At 41.1% G+C, this 23,577-nt stretch overlaps 1 protein-coding gene across 6 annotated transcripts in view; it reads right to left on the bottom strand.

Annotated features, from left to right (window-relative positions):
• The window catches only part of LOC124115566 (potassium/sodium hyperpolarization-activated cyclic nucleotide-gated channel 4-like), a 183,568-nt gene extending 160,461 nt beyond the window's left edge, over positions 1–23,107 (bottom strand). For 5 of the 6 annotated variants that reach the window (XM_048392025.1, XM_048392026.1, XM_048392028.1 and 2 more), the window contains exon 1: positions 22,565–23,106. In XM_048392025.1, coding sequence (XP_048247982.1) covers positions 22,565–22,608 — 44 coding nt within the window. In that variant the 5' untranslated portion in view covers positions 22,609–23,106. Of the gene's footprint in view, positions 1–22,564 lie in introns of all 6 variants that reach the window. The other variant, XM_048392027.1, reaches the window with a different exon arrangement.
• Positions 23,108–23,577: the final 470 nt, after the last annotated feature.

The following is a 23,577-nucleotide window of genomic DNA, read 5'->3' as shown; positions in this document are numbered from 1 at the left end:
TCTTAATCAGCTCTGAGCTTCTGATCTGATATTTCGCGTTCATTTAGTTCAGCTAATTGAAATATTCTCTTTTTTTCACTTGCTTTCAACAGTGCATGAATGTTTCAAACTGTCGACTGGAATATGATTCTAATGTTATCCAGCTTCATGTAATGAGTGAGTGAGTGAGTGAGTGAGTGAGTGAGTGAGTGAGTATGGTTTTACGCCGCTTTTAGCAATATTCCAGCAATATCACGGCGGAGGACACCAGAAATGGGCTTCACACATTGTACCCATGTCGGGAATCGAACCCGGGTCTTCGGCGTGACGAGCGAACGCTTTAACCACTAGGCTACCCGACCGCCCCGCTTCATGTAATGAAAATCATCACCAAATTTTGATAGCACACATACACTGCCCAAACTGAATGATGTGTATTGCTTATTGACATCCTCCTAAATAGTTGTCATAATATGTTTTAAAGATCTATGCCACAAACTATAGAGGCGTGTAATGACCCTGATATACAGTGACCTTGCCCTGACATATGAAGGTCAAAAGTCAAGGTCAAACATTTAAAGGACATCAAACATTTTACGTTTTCTCACACTCGTAAGTGGTTAAACTTGTCTTTTTAATACATTTCCATTAGGATTTGCCAAGCACAATCAACATAGAAATCTTCATCGTGTGTTGTGAGAATACGTTTGGCTTTAACGCTGCTTGAAATATAGTTCAGTTATTTCACGGCGTGTCAGCGTGATGTTGGAAGAAAGCCATAAGTGATACAGGACAGAGGCATTTACTGCTTTGGAAACCCGCGAGCACGGGTATGGTGCTAACAATCTTGGAAGCACGCCCATGTGATGCAACTCTCCACACCACAAGGCGGTCCTCCATGTCCACCTGCGCCCAGGTGAGCGTGTATCGAACCTACTTTATTAATACTATCAATAGGGAGATACCAGAAGAGGCTTCCTAACGATGCCAGAAAAGCTGTTTTGTGGGGAGCAATGCTTCACCCTGCTCATTGGTAATGGACAGATTCAAAGATAGATGAATGTTTTGCACTCTAATCAAACACAAATTAATATGCAATCTACATTAGACATACTGAACGTTTGTATGTTGGTCAAATTTGTTGTTGCTTCGTTTCTCACCCACCCTCAACGATCTTTTGCAACTCATTCTGTTGTAGCTGGCTGGTTGTTCTAGCCTGTTCGGAATCCGTATTTCCTAACTGTGGTAGTCGATTTAAATATCTATCAAGTACGTTAAACAATGCATCACAGATCCAGCAGAATCATCATAAATTGTAAATAAGATGCCGACTTCGCAGCGTCCCTTAGGAACTCTCACCTTCCCATCAGTTATTTTCTCTTTATTGCGATGTCATCGACTGGCTATATATGTTTCTCTGGTAGTAGACTTCCTACATGACTTATGGGACTAATTAGCATCACTTGAAACATCAGTTTGATGAAATGACTGGAATTGCAGAATACATGAAAATGTTATAACTTAGGACAGATGTTTCAGAATACGGCCCTATCATTGTGTGAGCAGCTGTCACTCGTTATGCAGTCCGCAGACAGTCTCACTCTTAAAAGGTGCTTTCAAACTCTGCTTTGTGTTTAGCATGGAACTGGAATTGCACATTCCTCAGACACATCCATACTCCGGAGAACTATTCAACTGTCATGTGGCTGGTGAGTGATGATTGTCCAGTATTCCTTCTACCTATTAGCAGTATAATATGCATTGAGCCTTCCCACGTATGTCTGGTAAGTGTGAGTACCTATAGTTACACAGCCATTTAGCAGTAGCTGTATGTAAGGTGAATATTTAAATTCTTATAGGTAGTTACCATCAAATGTATGTATCAAATGTTACATTTTCGTCCCTTGATATGTAATAGTGGACTAATGATCACATTTCGGCTTTGGTGTTGCCCTGATTTGACCCTCCCTGTATCCTTTCATTGCAAATTGTCTGATTTCGTTCAGGTGAAATTCCTGTTTATTATTACTAATGCCTATTAATTAAGTTATCGATTATTGACATATTCAGTGAATGAGAAATGCATTATTTGAATTTTAACATCAATGCGCGACGATATTACACAGGCGAATGCGACGTTGAAACTTTACTGCGAACTACATTGCACATGCAATCAGGCACCAAAGGTCGACCTATGTTGGTGATCCAATGAAGAGAACTTTCAACACGTGATGATTGCATTCTAGCATCGCAGAAAGCAAAGAAAACAAAACAGTTTATTCTAGTTGTGATTTGCAACAATCTGAAAACTGTATTCAAACATTACAATCTGAATTGTAGCTTTTTAATCAAGGATCACCTTTGTTACCTAGAGGAGTTTGATATTGCAAGGCACTTTTGAATGTGTCATTCTGCTGCAGTGTGTGAGTTGGGGTTAACGCTGCTTTGAAAAGTATTTTCGGCATGTAAGCGTGATGTGGAAGGAAAGACCGAATTGATGCAGGTCTCAGATGTTTACCACTTCGGTGATACCAACGAGCACGGGTATGGTACTGACAGACCTAGAAACATAAACCGGGATTCGAACCCACAGTCATAAGTTTCTGGCGTGCATTCAGAAGATAGGAGAGAATATTATGTTCTAGGGGAGATGCAAATTCTAGGACACGTGTAGATTACAAGACGGCGAGAAGCATATTGTAACAGTGATACGCACTATTACAAATCATTTATTATGAATCAAAAATGCCAACATGCAATACCTCATCTGCTTCCACGACAAACGGACAACGGTGCCACCGGTTAAAAACATAAAACTATAAAACTTACCCGATGAACTCAAAATGGTAATAACTCATCTCCTCCACTAGATGACAAACACATGACATTTGTCAAGGATGAATATATTTTATGGTGGACGTTCAGAGGAATGTACTAAATATGACACGTCACTTGTCAACATGATTCACCCTGGTATCTCATGCTTTGTCCTTACATGGATATTTCACACCTCTTAGCTCACTAGCCTTTAGTTTTTAATGAAAACTGTGTGTGTGTTAGGTGCAACCGGAACAGCAGAACATGCTCACCCTTTTCTCGAACACCTGGTGTCAGCACTGTTTTTCATTGATTCAATACTGGCATCATTATTCTACTTATTTTGTGCTATGGAATCTGTTGAGGTAGATATTGGAGTCTGGTTATTCTTTGTCGTTGACATTATGAATTAAACATCCCATCACATGTGTACAAAATTATGAAGTCGAGCCATAATGAGTCACTTTAAGTGTGGCGTACCTGGAGACTAAACGCACAGTTATAACAAAGAACAAAGATCATTATAAATTATGGACAGTTCCATGACAGTCATATATCGATCAGAAATATCAACTTAAAGGTTTCAGGATATGTGTATAGAAACACATTATTCCCCGCATGGTGGCTTCCATTAATATTGTTTGCTTTAAGCCAGATTTGTACAGAGACTGCTATTATGCAGATTGGACCAATTTGAACCATAACGAAATTTGGCCAATCGTACGAATGCCAACGGTTATTGCATTGGGTGGGTATGGTTTTCGGTCAATAACTGCATACATACTTTCAGACTACAGACGGATTTCAAACATCAAATATTCAAGGCGCCAACACGATTGATTAAATGTCTCCCTTCAGAAATGATGTTTTCCATCATTCAGATATGATGTTTCCCATCATTGATAGTTGTAATAAAATTCCAAAGTTTTTTATTCATTTGCTTTTTTAAAACCTCAGTCACCTTGTAGAGTTGTAGGGGTGTACGGAGGTCAGAGATCTCATTGGGGGAGAGGGAGAGTGCCAGTAATAATAAGAATATTAACAATAATGTTACTAATTAGCCACCTTAACATTCTGAGCAGAGATGCGTCTCGTAGCTGTGTCTATATTAGCTGGTTATGAGTTCGAATCCCCTATACACCCCCAATATTATTGGTTTGTCCGTAAAAGGTTGAAAACATCTACGACCTGCGTTTGTTTCCTCTTGGGCTGACAGGCCGGATATAGCTGAAATACAGCGGCGATAAATCCTGGCTCACTCCCCCATAGACATTGAGCTAATCCTTGTCGGGACCGGATATTGGCGAGGACACGTGCATCTTTAATCCAAACCAGGTGCGATGTAATGGGGACTGATCAATATAAAGTATGTCCGTGTTCATGATCATTGCAATGTTTGGTCATAAAGTTGGATCGCAGATGATAAATAATTCAATTACACAGTATAATTTTAGATTCCCAATTTACACTATTTCTGTGTGGTCCTTGGCAAATGTTTAATCACCTATCCTCTGTCTGCTTTGCATAACATAAACGATTCAACCAATATGAGAACATTCGATCGACTTGAGAAACGGTTCATAGGGTTACCAGCTAGATCCTACAGTGGCTGGAATTGGTGGTCTAGTGTCCTGCTGAGATATACACAATATCAGTGTTCTCTTGAGATAGGGCCTCCTTGTCCTTCGTTGCCCTCCATAACTCTATTGATAGCTTTAAAAATCAGATGTGACCTTCAGCTGACAAACCTGTCAGGACTTTTAGTCTAGCCTATCAGGATCACACCATGAAACGTCGGAGCTACCTGGGTACGAGATTACTTGTCAATTATGGTCCCGAGATTATTTGGACTTGTCCGTGTCCACATCGATATGATGCAATCCAAACGCATGGCCGACACTTCACCCAATGGTGTCACGCAACAGTCGTGATAAAGACCAGTTTCCCGAGAATTCAGGATCTATATATAAACTCTCCGGACTGGTTGATTGTGTTGGGTGCATTGCGGGGCATCTGATATGGTGCATTTGCCTAACGGATATTGATCCAATACGGAGACCAGACAATCTTGTTCTATGATTTGATCGACCTTAAAATAACCTTGGTCTAAAACTGTAAAAGCTGTCTGAACAACTCACTGAAAACAAGGAGATATGTTATCATGTATGGCTCTCTTTGTACGAAAGAATTCATATGTACAGAACGTTTCATATATGAGCGAATATTCACTGAAGTGAAAAACAGTTGCAGTTGTAACAGCACAGTTATTTCACCTTATCAGAATTATGAATCCCGTGGCTCTGAGGTGAGGTGAGGTGAAATTGGGTTTAACGTCGCGTCCAAGATTATTGCACTTATATAGCGACGTGCATGCACGTGTATGTGTGTGTGTGGCTGCTTGTACTAGTCCGGACTGATGCCGATTTAAAGTGCTAGCTCACTGAGATACAATGCCGCGGTTTAACATGAATACCCCACTCAGACACAGTATACTGACTCCGAGCCGACCAGTCCTTGTTTTAGCCTCTTAATGCCGAGCGCCAGACAGGGTAACAACAAGTACAATCTTTTAACGTCTTTTTGTATGACGCGGCCCGGGATCGAACCCTGGACCTTTCGCTCTCCGGGCGGACGCTCTACCACAAGACCACGGAGGCGGTCCCGTGGCTCTGAAGTAACGCTGCAACATTGTTATACATTATATAATTGTAATTATATAGTGATGGCAGTCATGACACACTGTATGTGTAGTTGATGCTTTAAGTGTTTAAGAGGTCGTATTCTGCCTCAGCAATTTTGACTGACCTGTTCCTTTTTGGACTTATGTGTGTGAATTGGGTACATTTATCTATTGTGAGTTTAAGTATTGATAAAATTTCATTTTTCGTATTGATATGATTTCATTTTGGAGTTTTAGAAATTGATAGAATTTCTTTGGCCTGTTAATCTGTTCATATATTATATACGTTCGAGGAGCTGGCCATCTCAAAGAAAAAGTAATAATATTGTCATCGCTATTGCATCTCTTGGCTTTAGGAGATCTATCACAGATAGCGGATCTAACTGTTATTTCTGTTTTAACCGTGCCCGGGGCCTAAACTATCAAATATACTGAACCGCAAAAGAAACGTCACCCCAAGTAACATTGAATGAAAAGTTGTCATTGAATTATCTAGGTAATTTTTGTCAAAGTTTCTAAAATTTAACTTTACCATGTCCGGAAAAATGAATTTGATGAAAATAAACAAAGCAGATGACAATATACCAATCGCCAAACACATCACGGCAACGGCCATGGTAACCCGATGCACGTGAGTTCCGTGCAAATTGAAATTCACATGCGTTCCCCCATGTCTTGCCCTATAAAAATCCACCCAGATCGGAGAACATTCATTCGTTATTGAATTGCTACCACATGCCAAGATTGACAAGAAATCGGCGACACTAATCCCTTTGACGATTGCAAGCTGAACAAACCGCCCGGCAAGTAGCCAATGCATTTCAAGTCCACGTAAGGACTATATACAGGCTCCAGCAACGGTACCAGACCACCAACACTAGATGACCGACCACGTGGTCAGGATCGTCAGATTGTGCAACAGAATCTTCAAGATCGCTTTGTTACTGCTACGGTAACTGCTCTACAGACGATGGGGACACACCAGCGGACACGATTGACGAGCAGACACCTCCACTGTCACAGGCCACACCGAGGACCCATTCTGACACCACGTCATCGCCGGGACCGTCTTCAGTAGCCAACACAGCACCAGCATTGGCGCCACCAGCAGTAGAGAAGAGTCCTCTTCCCAGAGGAGAGCCGTTACTGTCTCTCAACAGCAGATGGCAGAGAGAGAGAGAGAGAGAGAGAGAGAGAGAGAGATCGAGTCTTGCGACGCCATGGGGAACGTTATTCGGTGGCTTGTGTTGTTGAGAGAGACTCGTGGGGTGGTCCGAGCATGATGGTGTTGGGTGGAATTGGTCTTGCACAGAGGGTCGGCCCTGTGGTCTTCCAGATAATCGGTCCAGGGAGAGGGAATGGTGTCACAGCAGCTCGGTACATTGATCAAGTCTTGAGACCACATGCCATACCTCATTTGGCACTTTTCCGCAACCACGAGTTTCAGCATGATAACGCCCGTGCGAGCGCAACAAGAGACTTCCTCCAGCAGAATGGCATCAGAACCATGCAGTGGCCAGCCCTCAGTCCCGATATATATCCCATTGAGCACCTGTGGGACGAGATTCAAAGACGGCTGAATGACGTCCGACCAAGGCCGATAACTGCATCTGAACTGCTTCAGGCGTTCCTCAGTGTCTGGGCTCAAGTGCCTATGCCCTTCATCAACCGCCCCATCCATTCCATGTATCGACGTTGTACGACAGTCATCAGTGCACATGGCGGACACACGAGATACTGACTTGGGATGCCATTTTCTCAGAGACCAGTGTTGTGTTTCACTTTAAGAACATTTGACACTTTCATTTCAACCTTGATGATAAGTTGTTCCAAGTTTCATCTTTTTAATATCTCTCAAAGTATATTTACAGTGTTTGGACAAATAAGGTTTCTCATATATCTATCCATGGTGACGTTTCTTTTGCGGCTCAGTATATGTACGTGAAATAGTATGCTTCTTTAGTCAGTAGTAAACGGAGACCTGCATCACTTCAGGCTTTCCACCCCCAAACACCGTGACATTACTGAAATACACACCAGCGAGTGGCAAAACTATTCTAGTTGGAACTTCTTATTCTCTGCCTAAATGACACTAAAAACTATACATCACTTCCTTGGATCTGTTATAAAATACATAATGACTTGACACACGTCATGCTTATTGCACCGAGAGACCTGACAAGTTTGACAAGAACATCCAAATATTCTCTTTATGCAATTTCTCCGCATATCATAACTTACGTTTTAAAACATTCTTGACATGAGGTTCGTGTAAGCGTTTACATGAAAACAAACAACATTCGTTGAGTGGGTGATTTTAAGTAGTACATTATTTTATTTATATCACGGGGTGTCAGTGTTTGGATCAGAGATGAAAGTGCCACTCATGTGAAACCCACACGCACGATAACAGTGTTGACAGACCACCGAGAAAGACCGGGACGAGGTTGTTACAACTATCAGCGAATCCTGACACAGTCACATTTCTGCAAAGCTACTTTCAGCGTCTTTACCAATGGGCTACAAGTGGCCCTGTTATTACACACAGCACATTGTACAGCTCAAATTTCAAAATTCTTTAACTGAACAACTAGAGATTTATTTATCTCTCCCTGTTGTTTCGACCATGTATGTCTAACATGATACATAATGATGACAGTGTTCAATATTTTAATTGCGTCAGTGACACAGTTTCGACAATACTGTAATTGATTCAAAATAGGAACTTCAGTAACTTTAAGTTTCCACCCCATGTTAGTTTCCACCGTTTGTTATATTATTAATTTTGTTGTCCTTACACGTACAAATATATGCTCCCTGCCTCATGGCACCTGATAAAGGAGTAAGCATGTACTCCGAAACGTTGTGTTCCTCATAATAAAGAAGTTGACGTCCATTAATTCTCTTCCTTATGTGTATCACTTCTAAATGCCTTTCAAAGACCTACAACAACTTTGGATCTGGAAAGTTGTATCGTCGGATATAAATGACCATTGCTGTCCGAAAACGTTCATTATAATCCTACAAAAACAATCCAAACTCAATAGCGAGTGCTGGATGACAGCATTTCTGCAAACAAACGCTGTTGACACTTTGCCTTGACCCGCCATGAGTCCAGATTTGAATCCATTGGAACATGTTTGGCACATTCTTGGACGTCGGCTGCAGGCAAGTTATCCACCGATGCAGAATCCGGCAACTGTACCGGTTGCAATGCATCGGGAGTGGCAGAAATTACCTCTTGGCAATATCAGAAAACGAGCTGTATTGATGCTCATTCGACCATGGTCAGTAGTTTCAACAGGGAACACTTGGTACTCGTCGAATCTGCAGATATTTACACATATACACATATTGATACTATGTCATTGGTCATGACGCGATGCCCTCGAAGTACTTATTGATCTAAACACATGTATTTTGAGTGAAACACGTTTTGAGTTGAGGTGGAATAGGGCTTAATGTCGCGTCCAAGAGTATAACACTTACATAGCGACGTACATGCACGTGTATTTGTGGCTACGTGTACTATTCTGGACAAATGCCGAGTTTTTAGTGCTAGCCCACTGAGATACATTGCGCCAAGGTGAGTTACAACAGGTACCATCTTTTGACGTCTTTTTGGTATGACGTGGCCGGGGATCGAACCCCGGACCTTCCGCTCTCCGGGTGGACGCTCTACCACTAGACCATGGAGGAGGTGAACACGAATTGTGCGTGCATGCAGCCACAATAACATTATTAATGCCTTGGTAGTAGCTCAGAGGTGTAATGCGCCGCACAATCTCTAAGTTACCAGGTAATGTTTGTCTAAGGTTCGTGTCAGCACAATATCCGTACCCAAGCCTTGTACCAAAAACGGGAAATGTCTACGAATCGTGTTTACTATTTTTATTCGCTGCTTGCTGAATTGAGGTGAACCATTTGTTGATGTTAGTAAGTATATGTTAGCTATTGCAAGAATTGAAGAAGTATATTTAAAACTACGTAACAGAGAAAGACTTTCGACCATGGTCAGTAGTTTCATTTTCGACGTATTCTGCAAGGCCACTTGATAGATTGGGTGACGTTTTTTCTACAGAATGAAAATATAACTATCCAAATAAAACAAAAAAGTTAAATGGTCATCATTTAAATAAAACGGCAAAACGCTCTCCACTATCAAATAGTGATGTTCTCTAAAAGATTAGCGCATCCTGCCCCACTGGTGACACCCGACACAAACACATGCAAAGGTACGTCAAGTGTTCACTTGAACAAACACGCAAACATATGGTACAAGTCAATATAGGGAAATGCATCAGACATACACTTTGTGACTGATGCGTCAAATTTGAAAATGCCCTCCACATGTCTACCATAATACCTCAGTGATGAGGATGCTGCAATGTTCTATTAATGATAAAGACCTAAAGTATTCTAACATTATTTTAAGGTATAGTGATAGGGAATTTACTAAAATGACTCTTTTTATCAATGACATATCCATAACAATGGCCCATGTGTGAAAAATGCAAAACGCAGAGAATCCGCCACCTTCTGCGAACCCTGGTCAAGATGTCACCTTGTTGACACTATGGGAAGTTTGAAGTATGATGGTATACAACGCGGCATCCGATGACTGCCCATTGACATGTCCACTACAACTAGTGCAGCAACATACTGAAGTCATACAAGGCATTCGAGCAAGATGACATGGCGCTGAAATTGGTAAACAGTGTACTCGAGATCCACTAAGAGATGGGCACCGTCTTGTTTGAAGACCATGTTTTGTCGGAACACGACAGCTGAGACAGCTATCACACGAGAGTGATTCCCATTACTTCATGGTTTCCATTCTGCCTCCAGATACCAGCAACTGACACAGCCAATCACGTAGTTGCGCTTTCACCTGTTCCCCTACATCTCAGTTCGCGTTCCTGTTACATTCTATGGATGTTCAATGGACTACAATCTGCACGACTTAGGTTGTTCTGAGATTCCTTTACACGAGATTCTGTCCCTGAAGACGTGGCCAACGTAGATAACAGTGTTGATGTTTAATATCACGGAATCAGATTGGTGCTTTCGATTCTTGATTCACTATTTAGAAATGTATGTCTAGCAGGGACATTGTACGGTATTACTGATGTGAAAGCTGTGGATTTGATACTACGAAATGTCCGTGTAACCCTCAAAATCAGTTCCTCGTGTCAGTTGAACAGTAAGACAATAATGCAATTATCTTATGTATTCCCACTCCTCATTATGAGCCAACAATCAGTACCCGACCTCATTTCACAGGAAGAGAAGAACATCGATATACGTGCATTAACCTACCTTAACGTCAATGCTTGTACGTTTAGACAATGGTTCATGTAACAATATATTGTGGCTGGTTAATGTTTTATTTTCAATACTTTAAGCTTGCAAATGTCATACTCATGACAACTGTTTAGGCTTGTAAAAACGTGATTCAAGGCATTCATACGCATGTAAATGGCACACATTGTTAGACGACTCACTGTTGAAGACATGAACTTACCGCTCGCCGCGAGGAGTGAACTTCTTGCTACAACGCCATGAAACATATCGACTCTACATTGTGAATGCCACTTACACGTTGTGATGTATGTTAATGGGGTGGATATACCATGAGTCGATGGAACACTATCTGCGCTTACTTTGTGCGACTGAGATCAGTACGACACTCATTGTCTCTACTAGTTCTTATGAACAACATAATCAGTTTCTCGAGGAAATCATGTACGCTGGCAGAATATTTGAACTACCGGATGTGCGTAGTAACATCATCAGATGATGTACCTCAGACAATATATAGAACGGTGAATAGCAAGAAATATTCTGTCAATCTGTGTGGATGATTCTGCTTATTGGATTTTGGCAATGTCGTGTCTATAATCACGCATGTCACGCGTTGTACCTATTACCATGGCACCGTGCATTTAAATTCTATATTTAATAGTGCGATTTGTGAAAGCGGTATACTACGTGTGGTATTGTGTTCCTGTCTTAATACAGAAACACGTGAGCAACATTCGACATGATCTGTTGTACGGATACTGATAATATACTTTGTCGTATTTAGAGCTGCTAGACACTCGGATCTGGTGGAAATAGTTGGGAACACGAAGGATCCAGAGAGTGGTCTTACATATTAGCCATATTGAATATACCGCATTCGACGTAATAAGCGCCCCGCTCTAATAAGCGCCCACGGCGATATTAGCTGATATATTGGTTAGTGAACAATCCCAATTATCACCCCTTCCGATTGATCAATGTATACAAGACATATTTATTCGCGTATAATACACACTCGTGTGTTATAGGCACCCTTAGTTATGAGCAATTAAATTCTGCAAAAATATATCTGTCGTACATAAACATTTCAGGCTGTCACCATAAACCACGAAATATATCTTTCAACTCAAATAATATTCTAATAAGAGCCCCCTATTTCTAATTTTGAGAGCGCCCTAGGCGCGTATTACGTCGAATACGGTAATCACTTTCGGGACAAAGCAATATGTTTCCCAAACTGTCAGGGAGTCACAGTCGGAATGATGACCACCAGTCTGCAAAATGCCTGAAACGATTCGTTTTCGTGTGATGTGGGTCATGAAAAGATCTATGCACGCAACACTCCAGACGGCTTCATTAACTAAATACAAGTCTTAAAAATTTCTGGTTTATGTCCTTTTATCCGTAGTTTGTGAAAATTGTTAACCCGTTAAACTTAATTTATGTACGTGATGTAACTACATACTTATAGAATTGGCTGTTAAGGTATACATGGGGCTAAATTATAAATTAACCAATCAGACCACATATGGGGCATGAGCTGTCTTGTTCCATGAAACGTTCCCGTATTTGTTCAGGTGAATAATTGACTTGCCTTTTCATGTGTCTGTGACGGGTGTCAGGATACATTTCGCGGACACCTGATATCACCACTGTCTAATAGTTACTCAAAAATACATCATGATGATATAGTCACAATCGTACTTTGGACTCCGATTTTAGCAGAGATTTATTACGATTATGGAAAGTGTTTTGTCGCTTTAATTACGATATTTTAGACTAGATGTCGCCATCTGGACGCAACGGAAATTTCGAAATAAGCATCAGTTTTATGCAGCCTGTTTGAATAATAACGTTACATCCACGGAATAGTATATCTGAGTCTTTAACACTGAACAGAATCAAAGGTTTTGTACTTAGAAGATTGGATGAAGATTGGAATACAGAAAGTAATAGTCATATGAGAAGAATGAGCAACAGATGAGTGTTGTTACCTGATACAAAGTCATCTTCGAGGCGCGGTAACTAAATCTCGCTACTCTTTGTAACATGAAGGTCGACATTAAGCTTGTTCCGGAATGACCCGAGTTCGCCTACGGTTTCCTACCAATATATATATTGAAGGTATCACGTTTTCATGGTAGACTGGATGATGAACATAGGTTAGTTCCCATAATATGAGTAGCTAATTCTGAATGGATTAGAGAGCAGTCAAACAGTTCAGTTATTGTAGTCAGGGCAAATTCCTTTGGGGTACGATGACATGATATAACAGATCATCTGCGGACTATTCATTCTTTAAGTTTGCATCATTTGTTACCACTCGATATACATTTGTACCGGTTATACTCGTACAAACATGAAGTTGACTCGGTCCAGAAATCACCGTTTCAGAACACTGTCCAACCTTAACTGATAAACCTTTCAGCAGAGCATAGAAACTTAGTGTTCCACGATGTCTCATGTTCGATTGTGATTTATTGTTACATGTAACCGGAGACGTGATACGATTGATGAGACAATATCTTGTAAGTCACAACTATCTAGTCGCGTAACTTTATATTTTACGATCAACTTATTTTAACATCATGTTGCAAGATTGTGCCCAGTGGCAGTTTTCTTTATCCAGCTGAAGATAAAATATGTCTATTAACTATAGGGTTGTTAGGGGATTACTGAAATATGAAATAGAGCAATGCTTCTAACATACATAATTTAATCCATTTGACAAAGAAGTTTGTATTGTAATAAATTGGGCTTAAACATATGTAATCTCCATTAGCACGGCTTATAATTCACTCTAAATGCCATCAACAATCATCTTTGTATGTTTTGCAGAATAGGTATCGTTCTTTGTATTTAAAGCATTTTTATCGCTCCAAGAACATATTGTAATAGCTACAAAACACTATAGTCTGTGATTTACACGCAACTTGATAGAGAATACAGTATCTTACAACACAGCCAGTACAATACAGCATCATGGTTTATGAACAGAAGATATACTTTCAGTAGAAGAGCCATGTTTACAACGTCTAAGCTCAATGCAAGTCTCTCTTAAGCCGGAAATTACAAGGAAAACACTCTCAAGGACGATTGGTCAATTATCACTTCCATAATTCATTAATTTTTTTCTGGAATAAGTTCAACACCAACACCAAATCAATATGAACAATATCCATATCACACATACAGGCAACCCTTATTAATCACCACAACCCGATCTAGACAAGGATATGAAACGTGCTAACTGAAAAGTGTTCGGCGACTGAAAAGGATGCTTCGAAAATAGCGGTAAATCACAAACAGGGTTTGTCAGCTCATCAGAAAGCATGATTTACGGACATGTATGCCCAAGAAGCGTCATTTACCATGATAGAGTTTTTTATAAGGCGGAAAATCGATCAATCTAGATTTTCGTAATTGCGAACTTTATTATAGAACACGTGATGGTTGAAGATTGCGGTTCATTTGCCCATGTTTCCTCCCTTGTCATTAACTGAGATCAGTGGTACTAAAACATGGGATCGAAATGTTTCTTTGCGCATTGCTTTCTATTACGGGTCTTCGTAATGGAAAATGTCGATAAACATACTTTCAATGTGGTTTTAGGAACTCCTTGATAATTGTACATGGAGTTATATAGTTCGTAGTTGCAGTCAGATTAAAAAGTTTCTTTATTAAAATAGAATCTGTAACATTTTCGCATTCTCCATGTCCATATATTTTCTCATTAGCAAACGTATTTAATGTTTGATTTACCAAACTATTTCCAAATATCCGCAATTCTTTTCATGTGTTTGTGACGAGGCACATTTTCGCGAACACCCGATGTCATCACTATTTAACGGTGATTCATAATCACATGTCCATGAAATAGCCAGAATCCTACAATCGTCTCTGCTTTTTTTGTGGCTCTGGAAAGGATTGTGTCGCCTATATTGTAATCGTGCTACGTCATCACGATTAGGTTCCTCACGATGTTGATAAGTAGTATAATGTGCGTGGTTTAAACTTATAAAGGTATAAATATGCACCAAGTATATGAATAATACATGGTATCTAGTCAATCTTTGGGTTATGTTAAAATGTTTTGAATCTATACTCTTGTGGCTGTGGACCGTGTTTCCTTGAAGCGCCTGACAACTGGGGGTAGCCTTGTGGTTGAGGCAAACACTCGACAGCGTGAGGTGTTCGAGTCCATGGTTGCAATGTGTGAATTTCTTGTGTCCCTTTGCTTTGATATTGATGAAGCAGTACTAGGCATACTCACTCACGCCAACAAACCACATAAAAAAGAAAGCACCAATTTCAAAAGGTACTGCAATAATACCTGTTTATCAAAGTCATGAATATATCATAAAGAAAACTTTATCTGTTGTAAGTTCTGTAAGTTGTAAGTACACAGCAGGACGAAGTTTATTTGCATTTCCCAGGCGAACTTGGTTGTGACGGGTGATGATAAACACAAGACAATATAACAACAGCTAACACATGTCTGTCCAGTAAAACACTGATATCATCAGCCAGTGAGATACTTTAACATCGCCTTTATAACCTAGCTGAAGGATTAGATCGCAATAACTCAGGCCAATTGGGTCAATTATTCTGCCGTGGTTGTTATTTGACGACGTTACCTTCGTCTACAGTGTCGTTATTATTACGTCATAGCCTATGCCTGCTGGTTGTCAATCGCAATTAAACAGCAAACGTTTGTTGTCCAATTCAATGGAAACAGAAACACTATGTACACTTTTACTTGACGATGTCTTCATCCATTGTTTTCATTTTGGCACGTATTATCGGTTTTGAATATTAAAGGTAAAAGTTTGACTTCGGGATATCCATAACTGTATTCGATGTATCCAAAGTGTGACTTCAACATATCCATACGTGTATTTGATATACACATTTTGTGACTTCGACATATCCATGATAGTATTCGATATATCCACAGTCGACTCCCAGATTAGTCTGCATGATGCAACCTTTGGACAGAACGTCTACCCATTGCGAAACGTTACTCATCACTATCATCATCGACATTATCATCATCACCATTACTGTCATAATGAGGCGACCGCCTCCGTGGTCTAGTGGTAGAGCGTAATCCGGGAGAGCGGAAGGTCGGGGGTTTGATTCCCGGCCGCGTCGTACCAAAGGACGTTCAAAGATGGTGCTTATTGTTACCTTGCCTTGCGTTCGGCATTCAGGGGCTTAAACAAGGACTGGTCGGCTCGGTGTCAGTATACTGTGTCTAAATGGGGTATTCCTGTTACACGACGGCATGGTATATCATTGGGCTAGCACTCGGCATTAATCCAGACAAATACAAGCAGCTACACGCACACACTCACGTGCATGCACGTCGCTATGTAAGTGCAAGCAACGCGACATTACACACCATTTCACCTCACCTCATTATGCGGTCGAAAGTTAAGGGGTGGACCAGTCACGCCCAAAATCCGTTAAGATACGACGAATAACGCCTATTGTAAGTATTTACCACAGTATTATGGCTGAAATAATTATGGGAACATATTCATGCATCTCTATAATCAGTGTATACCAACAATAACTTCTTTACTCTGGCTCAACCACATATTTATGATCAACGACATCATCATTATGAGTTAAGCAGGCGTTACATTAAGATTTCCCTTGTAACATGATAGTAAGTGGGTGTGTTGGCTAACGTTGTGTCGCATGATGGTGAGTGTGTTGGCTAACGTTGTGTCGCATGATGGTGAGTGTGTTGGCTAACGTTTTGTCGCATGATGGTGAGTGTGCTGGCTAACGTTGTGTCGCATGATGGTGAGTTTGTTGGCTAACGCTGTGTCGCATGATGGAGAGTGTGTTGGCTAACGCTGTGTCGCATGATGGAGAGTGTGTTGGCTAACGCTGTGTCGCATGATGGTGAGTGTGCTGGCTAAGGTTGTGTCGCATGATGGTGAGTGTGTTGGCTAACGCTGTGTCGCATGATGGTGAGTGTGCTGGCTAACGGTATGTCGCATGATGGTGAGTATGCTGGCTAACGTTTTGGCGCATGATGGTGAGTGTGCTGGCTAAGGTTGTGTCGCATGATGGTGAGTGTGTTTGCTAACGCTGTGTCGCATGATGGTGAGTGTGCTGGCTAACGCTGTGTCGCATGATGGTGAGTGTGCTGGCTAACGTTGGGTCGCATGATGGTGAGTGTGTTGGCTAACGTTGTGTCGCATGATGGTGAGTGTGCTGGCTAACGTTGTGTCGCATGATGGTGAGTGTGTTGGCTAACGATGTGTCGCATGATGGTGAGTGTGTTGGCTAACGTTGTGTTGCATGATAGTGAGTGTGCTGGCTAACGTTGTGTCGCATGATGGTGAGTGTGCTGGCTAACGTTGTGTCGCATGATGGTGAGTGTGTTGGCTAACGTTGTTTCGCATGATGGTGAGTGTGTTGGCTAACGTTGTGTCGCATGATAGTGAGTGTGCTGGCTAACGTTGTGTTGCATGATAGTGAGTGTGCTGACTTACGTTGTGTCGCATGATAGTGGGTGTGCTGGCTAACGTTGTGTCGCATGATGGTGAGTGAGTGTCTGGTGTCATCGGATAGCAAGTGAGTGTGTTGTGTCACAGGATAGTGAATGAGTGTGCTGGCTAACGTTCTGTCATAGGATAGTGGGAGAGTGTGTTGGCTAAGGTTGTGTCGCAGGATATTGAGTGTCGTGTGTCACAGGATGGCGAGTGAGTGTCGTGTGTCACAGGATGGTGAGTGAGTGTGTTGGCTAACGTTGTGTCGAAGGATGGTGAGTGAGTATGTTGGCTAACGCTGTGTCACAGTTTATTGAGTGAGTGTTGTATGTCACAGTATATTGAGTGAGTGTCGTGTGTCACAGGATAGTGAGTGACTGTGTTGGCTTACTTTGTGTCACAGGATAGTGAGTGAGTGTGTTGGCTAACGATGTGTCACAGGATGGTGAGTGAGTGTGTTGGCTAACGCTGTGTCGCATGATGCATTGTGAGTGAGTGTGTTGGCTAACGATGTGTCACAGGATGGTGAGTGAGTGTGTTGGCTAACGATGTGTCACAGTATAGTGAGTGAGTGTGGTGTGTCACAGTATAGTGAGTGAGTGTGGTGTGTCACAGTATAGTGAGTGAGTGTGGTGTGTCACAGTATATTGAGTGAGTGTGGTGTGTCACAGTATACTGAGTGAGTGTGTTGTGTTGCAGGATATTGGGTGAGTGTGTTGGCTAACGTTCTGTTGTATGATAGTGGGTGAGTGTGTTTGCTAACGTTCTGTTGTATCATAGTGAGTGAGTGTGTTTGCTAACGTTCTGTTGTATGATAGTGGGTGAGTGTGTTTGCTAACGTTCTGTTGTATGATAGTGGGTGAGTGTGTTTGCTAACGTTCTGTTGTATCATAGTGAGTGAGTGTGTTTGCTAACGTTCTGTTGTATGATAGTGGGTGAGTATGTTTGCTAACGTTCTGTTGTATCATAGTGAGTGAGTGTGTTTGCTTACGTTCTGTTGTATGATAGTGAGTGAGTGTGTTTACTAACGTTCTGTTGTATGATAGTGGGTGAGTGTGTTTGCTAACGTTCTGTTGTATGATATTTGGTGAGTGTGTCACAGGATAGTGAGTGACTGTGTTGGCTTACTTTGTGTCACAGGATAGTGAGTGAGTGTGTTGGCTAACGATGTGTCACAGGATGGTGAGTGAGTGTGTTGGCTAACGATGTGTCACAGTATAGTGAGTGAGTGTGGTGTGTCACAGTATAGTGAGTGTGGTGTGTCACAGTATAGTGAGTGAGTGTGGTGTGTCACAGTATATTGAGTGAGTGTGGTGTGTCACAGTATACTGAGTGAGTGTGTTGTGTTGCAGGATATTGGGTGAGTGTGTTGGCTAACGTTCTGTTGTATGATAGTGGGTGAGTGTGTTTGCTAACGTTCTGTTGTATCATAGTGAGTGAGTATGTTTGCTAACGTTCTGTTGTATGATAGTGAGTGAGTATGTTTGCTAACGTTCTGTTGTATGGTAGTGGGTGAGTGTGTTTGCTAACGTTCTGTTGTATGATAGTGGGTGAGTGTGTTTGCTAACGTTCTGTTGGATGATAGTGGGTGAGTGTGTTTGCTAACGTTCTGTTGTATGATAGTGGGTGAGTGTGTTTGCTAACGTTCTGTTGTATGATAGTGAGTGAGTATGTTTGCTAACGTTCTGTTGTATGATAGTGGGTGAGTGTGTTTGCTAACGTTCTGTTGTATGATAGTGAGTGAGTATGTTTGCTAACGTTCTGTTGTATGATAGTGGCTGAGTGTGTTTGCTAACGTTCTGTTGTATGATATTTGGTGAGTGTGTCACAGGATAGTGAGTGACTGTGTTGGCTTACTTTGTGTCACAGGATAGTGAGTGAGTGTGTTGGCTAACGATGTGTCACAGGATGGTGAGTGAGTGTGTTGGCTAACGCTGTGTCGCATGATGCATGGTGAGTGAGTGTGTTGGCTAACGATGTGTCACAGTATAGTGAGTGAGAGTGGTGTGTCACAGTATAGTGAGTGTGGTGTGTCACAGTATAGTGAGTGAGTTTGGTGTGTCACAGTATATTGAGTGAGTGTGGTGTGTCACAGTATACTGAGTGAGTGTGTTGTGTTGCAGGATATTGGGTGAGTGTGTTGGCTAACGTTCTGTTGTATGATAGTGGGTGAGTGTGTTTGCTAACGTTCTGTTGTATCATAGTGAGTGAGTATGTTTGCTAACGTTCTGTTGTATGATAGTGAGTGAGTATGTTTGCTAACGTTCTGTTGTATGGTAGTGGGTGAGTGTGTTTGCTAACGTTCTGTTGTATGATAGTGGGTGAGTGTGTTTGCTAACGTTCTGTTGGATGATAGTGGGTGAGTGTGTTTGCTAACGTTCTGTTGTATGATAGTGGGTGAGTGTGTTTGCTAACGTTCTGTTGTATGATAGTGAGTGAGTATGTTTGCTAACGTTCTGTTGTATGATAGTGGGTGAGTGTGTTTGCTAACGTTCTGTTGTATGATAGTGAGTGAGTATGTTTGCTAACGTTCTGTTGTATGATAGTGGGTGAGTGTGTTTGCTAACGTTCTGTTGTATGATAGTGGGTGAGTGTGTTTGCTAACGTTCTGTTGTATGATATTCGGTGAGTGTGTCGCATGATAGTGAGGGAGCTACGTAACCCCACGCTCTGTCGCAGGAGGGGATTTAACGCCAGGTACAAAGCATGTACATTACACATATCGATTTAGTGTAAGGAACGTGTATAGTAATTCTATGGAATTCCGCCCACACACATTCGGACGAGACACGAGTCAAGGAACAAGTGACGCCCGTGCTTACACGGCGGGTGTTTTTTTCTCTCCCGTAATTGTCATCACTTAAAGCGGTCACGTCCGCAATTAGCAAACTGATCGTATTTCAAAAGTCATCACACCCACACAAGTTGATACCACTGAGTATTCAACGTTGGATTGATGTGTATGTCAACACTGCACAGAACGTATTAGCAACCAAATTGTTCAACCGCTATCGGAAATCTTAATTAACAAATATGAACGTTTATTTCCGGGTCCTTTACTTCCCACTGAATTAATGTCACACAGTGAATCAGTGTCACTCAGATATTTACGAAGAGGCATTGATTGGAAGAACATCATTTGGCAAGGACGGCAGAAATAGACGGACTATACTATTACTGTGCTGTGACTATGGATATATACCCCAAGCAGTATGATTTACCATAGACAGATAACGTGAGTGAGTCTGGTTTAACGCCGCTTCTAGCAATATTCCAGCTATAGCACGGTGGGGACACAAGAAATGGGCTTCACACATTATACCCATGTGGGAAATCGAACCCGGGTCTTCGGCGTGACGACCGAACGCTTTAACCACTAGGCTACCCGACTGCCCTTGACAGATAACAATGTCACTATATAGAAAAATGGGCTACACTGGGTTTTTTTTATATGCCATTACATTTCTTAAAACATTGCTTTGTGAAATCAAGTTATATACATACGTGTATAAAAAACTAAAATATATTACCTAACCATGACGTTGAGGGCATACATTGTACGACAAATGGTCAGATACGTAAAATATGGTAAGTATTAAAGATGTTTCTCAACACCATTAGATATGGTAATTATACATTTGTTGAGTTTCATATATGATATTACGTCATAATTATGAACGAATGACGCAATTCTGACATCCATATGTACGGCATTGTATTACGACTTTCATACGGTTTTCATTTGAGTAAAATTCGACGTGGAGATGGGACGCCGACACAACGCCAAAACAACGGCTGCTCGGCGACACAGAGCACGTTCAAGGAGACATTCTTGATTTCATTATTCATCTCGTATCAGAATATTTATGGAGTTTCTGGGTTGCCCTTGAACGTCCTTTCGTGTTTGTTGTACACAGTACTTGGGGAAGCGTGACAACTGAGGCATTGTTATATAATGTGTCACACAAGTTCAATAAATCATGTCTTTCTTGATGCACTATACTGGTGTATCTCATCACGTGGTATTATGCATAGGTTGAAACGGGATGATGCAAAGAAAATTGCTGTTGATTTACAAGACATGGTGTTACGATGGTTATACATTGTTTATGTGGAATCAAGGTAAGTTCTTGTTTGAAAATATGACGGTTATATATATGTATAATATATAAATATAATTATATATATATATATGTGTAATTATATAATTATATATATATATATATATATATATATATATATATATATATATATATATATATATATAGCTCAAAGTCAAAGATACAAGTTCCAATAATTATCGCGACCATTCGTGGTGTTTTGGAAATAGACCACATGCCTGTTACACTAAACAACTCCATTTGACAAAGAGATCATCCTCTGTTTAATATAAAATCCTACATGAACTACGTACAACCGAAATACACGAAGCTATTCAGCACTTGTGTTAATGGGCATATAAAAACAACGCGTGGTCTGCAAATAACACAGATCGTCTAAAATCAATGATATAAATTGCAAAGCAAGAGAATAACCAGCCTTGATTTTCTGCCGAAACAGATTCCTCTTGGCCCAAAGGGCAAATAGCCGTGGAAATTATATGAATGGACCACTGAAAATCAGTGATGACACTCGGTGTTCGCGAAACAAAACATATCAAAATTCATTAATACAGAATTGTATTTACGTATCTCAGTATTGATAATATTTCCTAATGACTGTGTCAATTATCTGTACATACATGTCATTGATATTGTTCAGCAATACCGGTTCAAAATTTTCTGTTCAGTGTTGCAATAACATCATTTCAAGCCGATGATAGCTTGCGCAGTACCACACGAACTCGAAGAAACAGTAATTAGCATTTGAACCTGCCTGTGTATTCTTTATGCTGCCGCCGAAAGGCCACAAGGTTGTGGAAGCGTTTAGAGTCATTTGAAGGCATGACGATCACCTCATTGATCCCTCTGTGCTTCAGTGTATGTAGAGTTTATCGAGTACAGGGCACAAATCAATACATCCTCATTCTCATAAAGACGATGGTTCTAACACGGGGTCCGCTATGTCATTCCAGTAATATGAAGTGTTAGAAAATACATAACATGCACCTCTTTCTGGTGTCGCGATATCCAACATGGTTTCCATTCATGACATCACCATCAGAAATAGATCTCCCTAACTGCTTCCTAGTTTACACTGACCTTATACAAAGCATGCACATTTCATGTCAGTTTCATAAATGTTGAATTGTAACTGTAACAGGAGTTGTACTTACCTCTTCCTAGGAGGAGGCGACTCGTCGGACGAAGATGTATCCATGTTTGCTGCTATTTGTATATACAAGAATCTCTTTCTACGTCACTGCCCATTGGCGGGTTCGACACAGTGAATACACACACCAAAGTGTTTCATCGCCCTTATATCTCCATATCAAATCTATAAATCTATTTCTGACACGAAACAGCAAACAAAGCGTATTGTGGCATTTCTAGGAGCAACTGTTTACCCACTAGAGTCTGTTTTTATCCTTCACTCTGTTTTAAATCAGCCATGGTTGTTGTTCCCTACTTGTTAATGCCGTTATCGAGGACTCTAGCCGAGAAACTTTCCATTGCCGGAATCGCCTGGTTTGCGCGATGACATAGCGTTACGTCAGGGTTATACGCTTGCGTGCCGGTCATCCTGGATTCGAACTCAAGAAGGAAGTACACAGGAGGTGATTTAGGGAAGTATCAAGCCATTAGCAACTTAAGCCATTGTAGGAGGACCTAAATACCTCCAAGAGACGCTAACTCAAAGGCAAAACAGCTGCCGGAATTTACCAATTCATGAAGACCGAATGTTCCAATTGAGAAGGTTTACAGTGCACAATTACTTGTCATCGACCAGCCCGTACACGCATAATGTTTTGTAAGGTTGTGAGGCTGTCGTTTCATGACTAGTGGACACAAAAGTCCTACTTAGCTAATGTGCTGTGAACTTTTGATGTGTGGGATAACCGTCCTGATTCAGTCGATCCCACTCAGGCCAAAGGCTGAGGTATCTGTGTATGTTTCTAACAACCTACCGTGAGACTGATGAGCTGATTGGTAAATGGATATGTTGTTGCTGAGGGTGAATAAACCAGAGGCATCAGAATATATGTTACACGAGACACGATATGATCTGATCACTCGCCTTCACGGCTGTCGTGTGAGATAAGACAGTCAGGCACCATCTGTATTTTTATGTCCACTCTGGACAAGCACAGCGTAATAGGTGGTTATGAAGGAGATGACCTTTACTAAA

Source organism: Haliotis rufescens, unplaced genomic scaffold, assembly GCF_023055435.1.
Source record: "Haliotis rufescens isolate VD_foot unplaced genomic scaffold, xgHalRufe1.0.p SCAF_106, whole genome shotgun sequence".
Lineage (NCBI taxonomy): Eukaryota > Metazoa > Mollusca > Gastropoda > Lepetellida > Haliotidae > Haliotis > Haliotis rufescens.
This window is presented reverse-complemented; position numbering and strand designations above follow the sequence as displayed.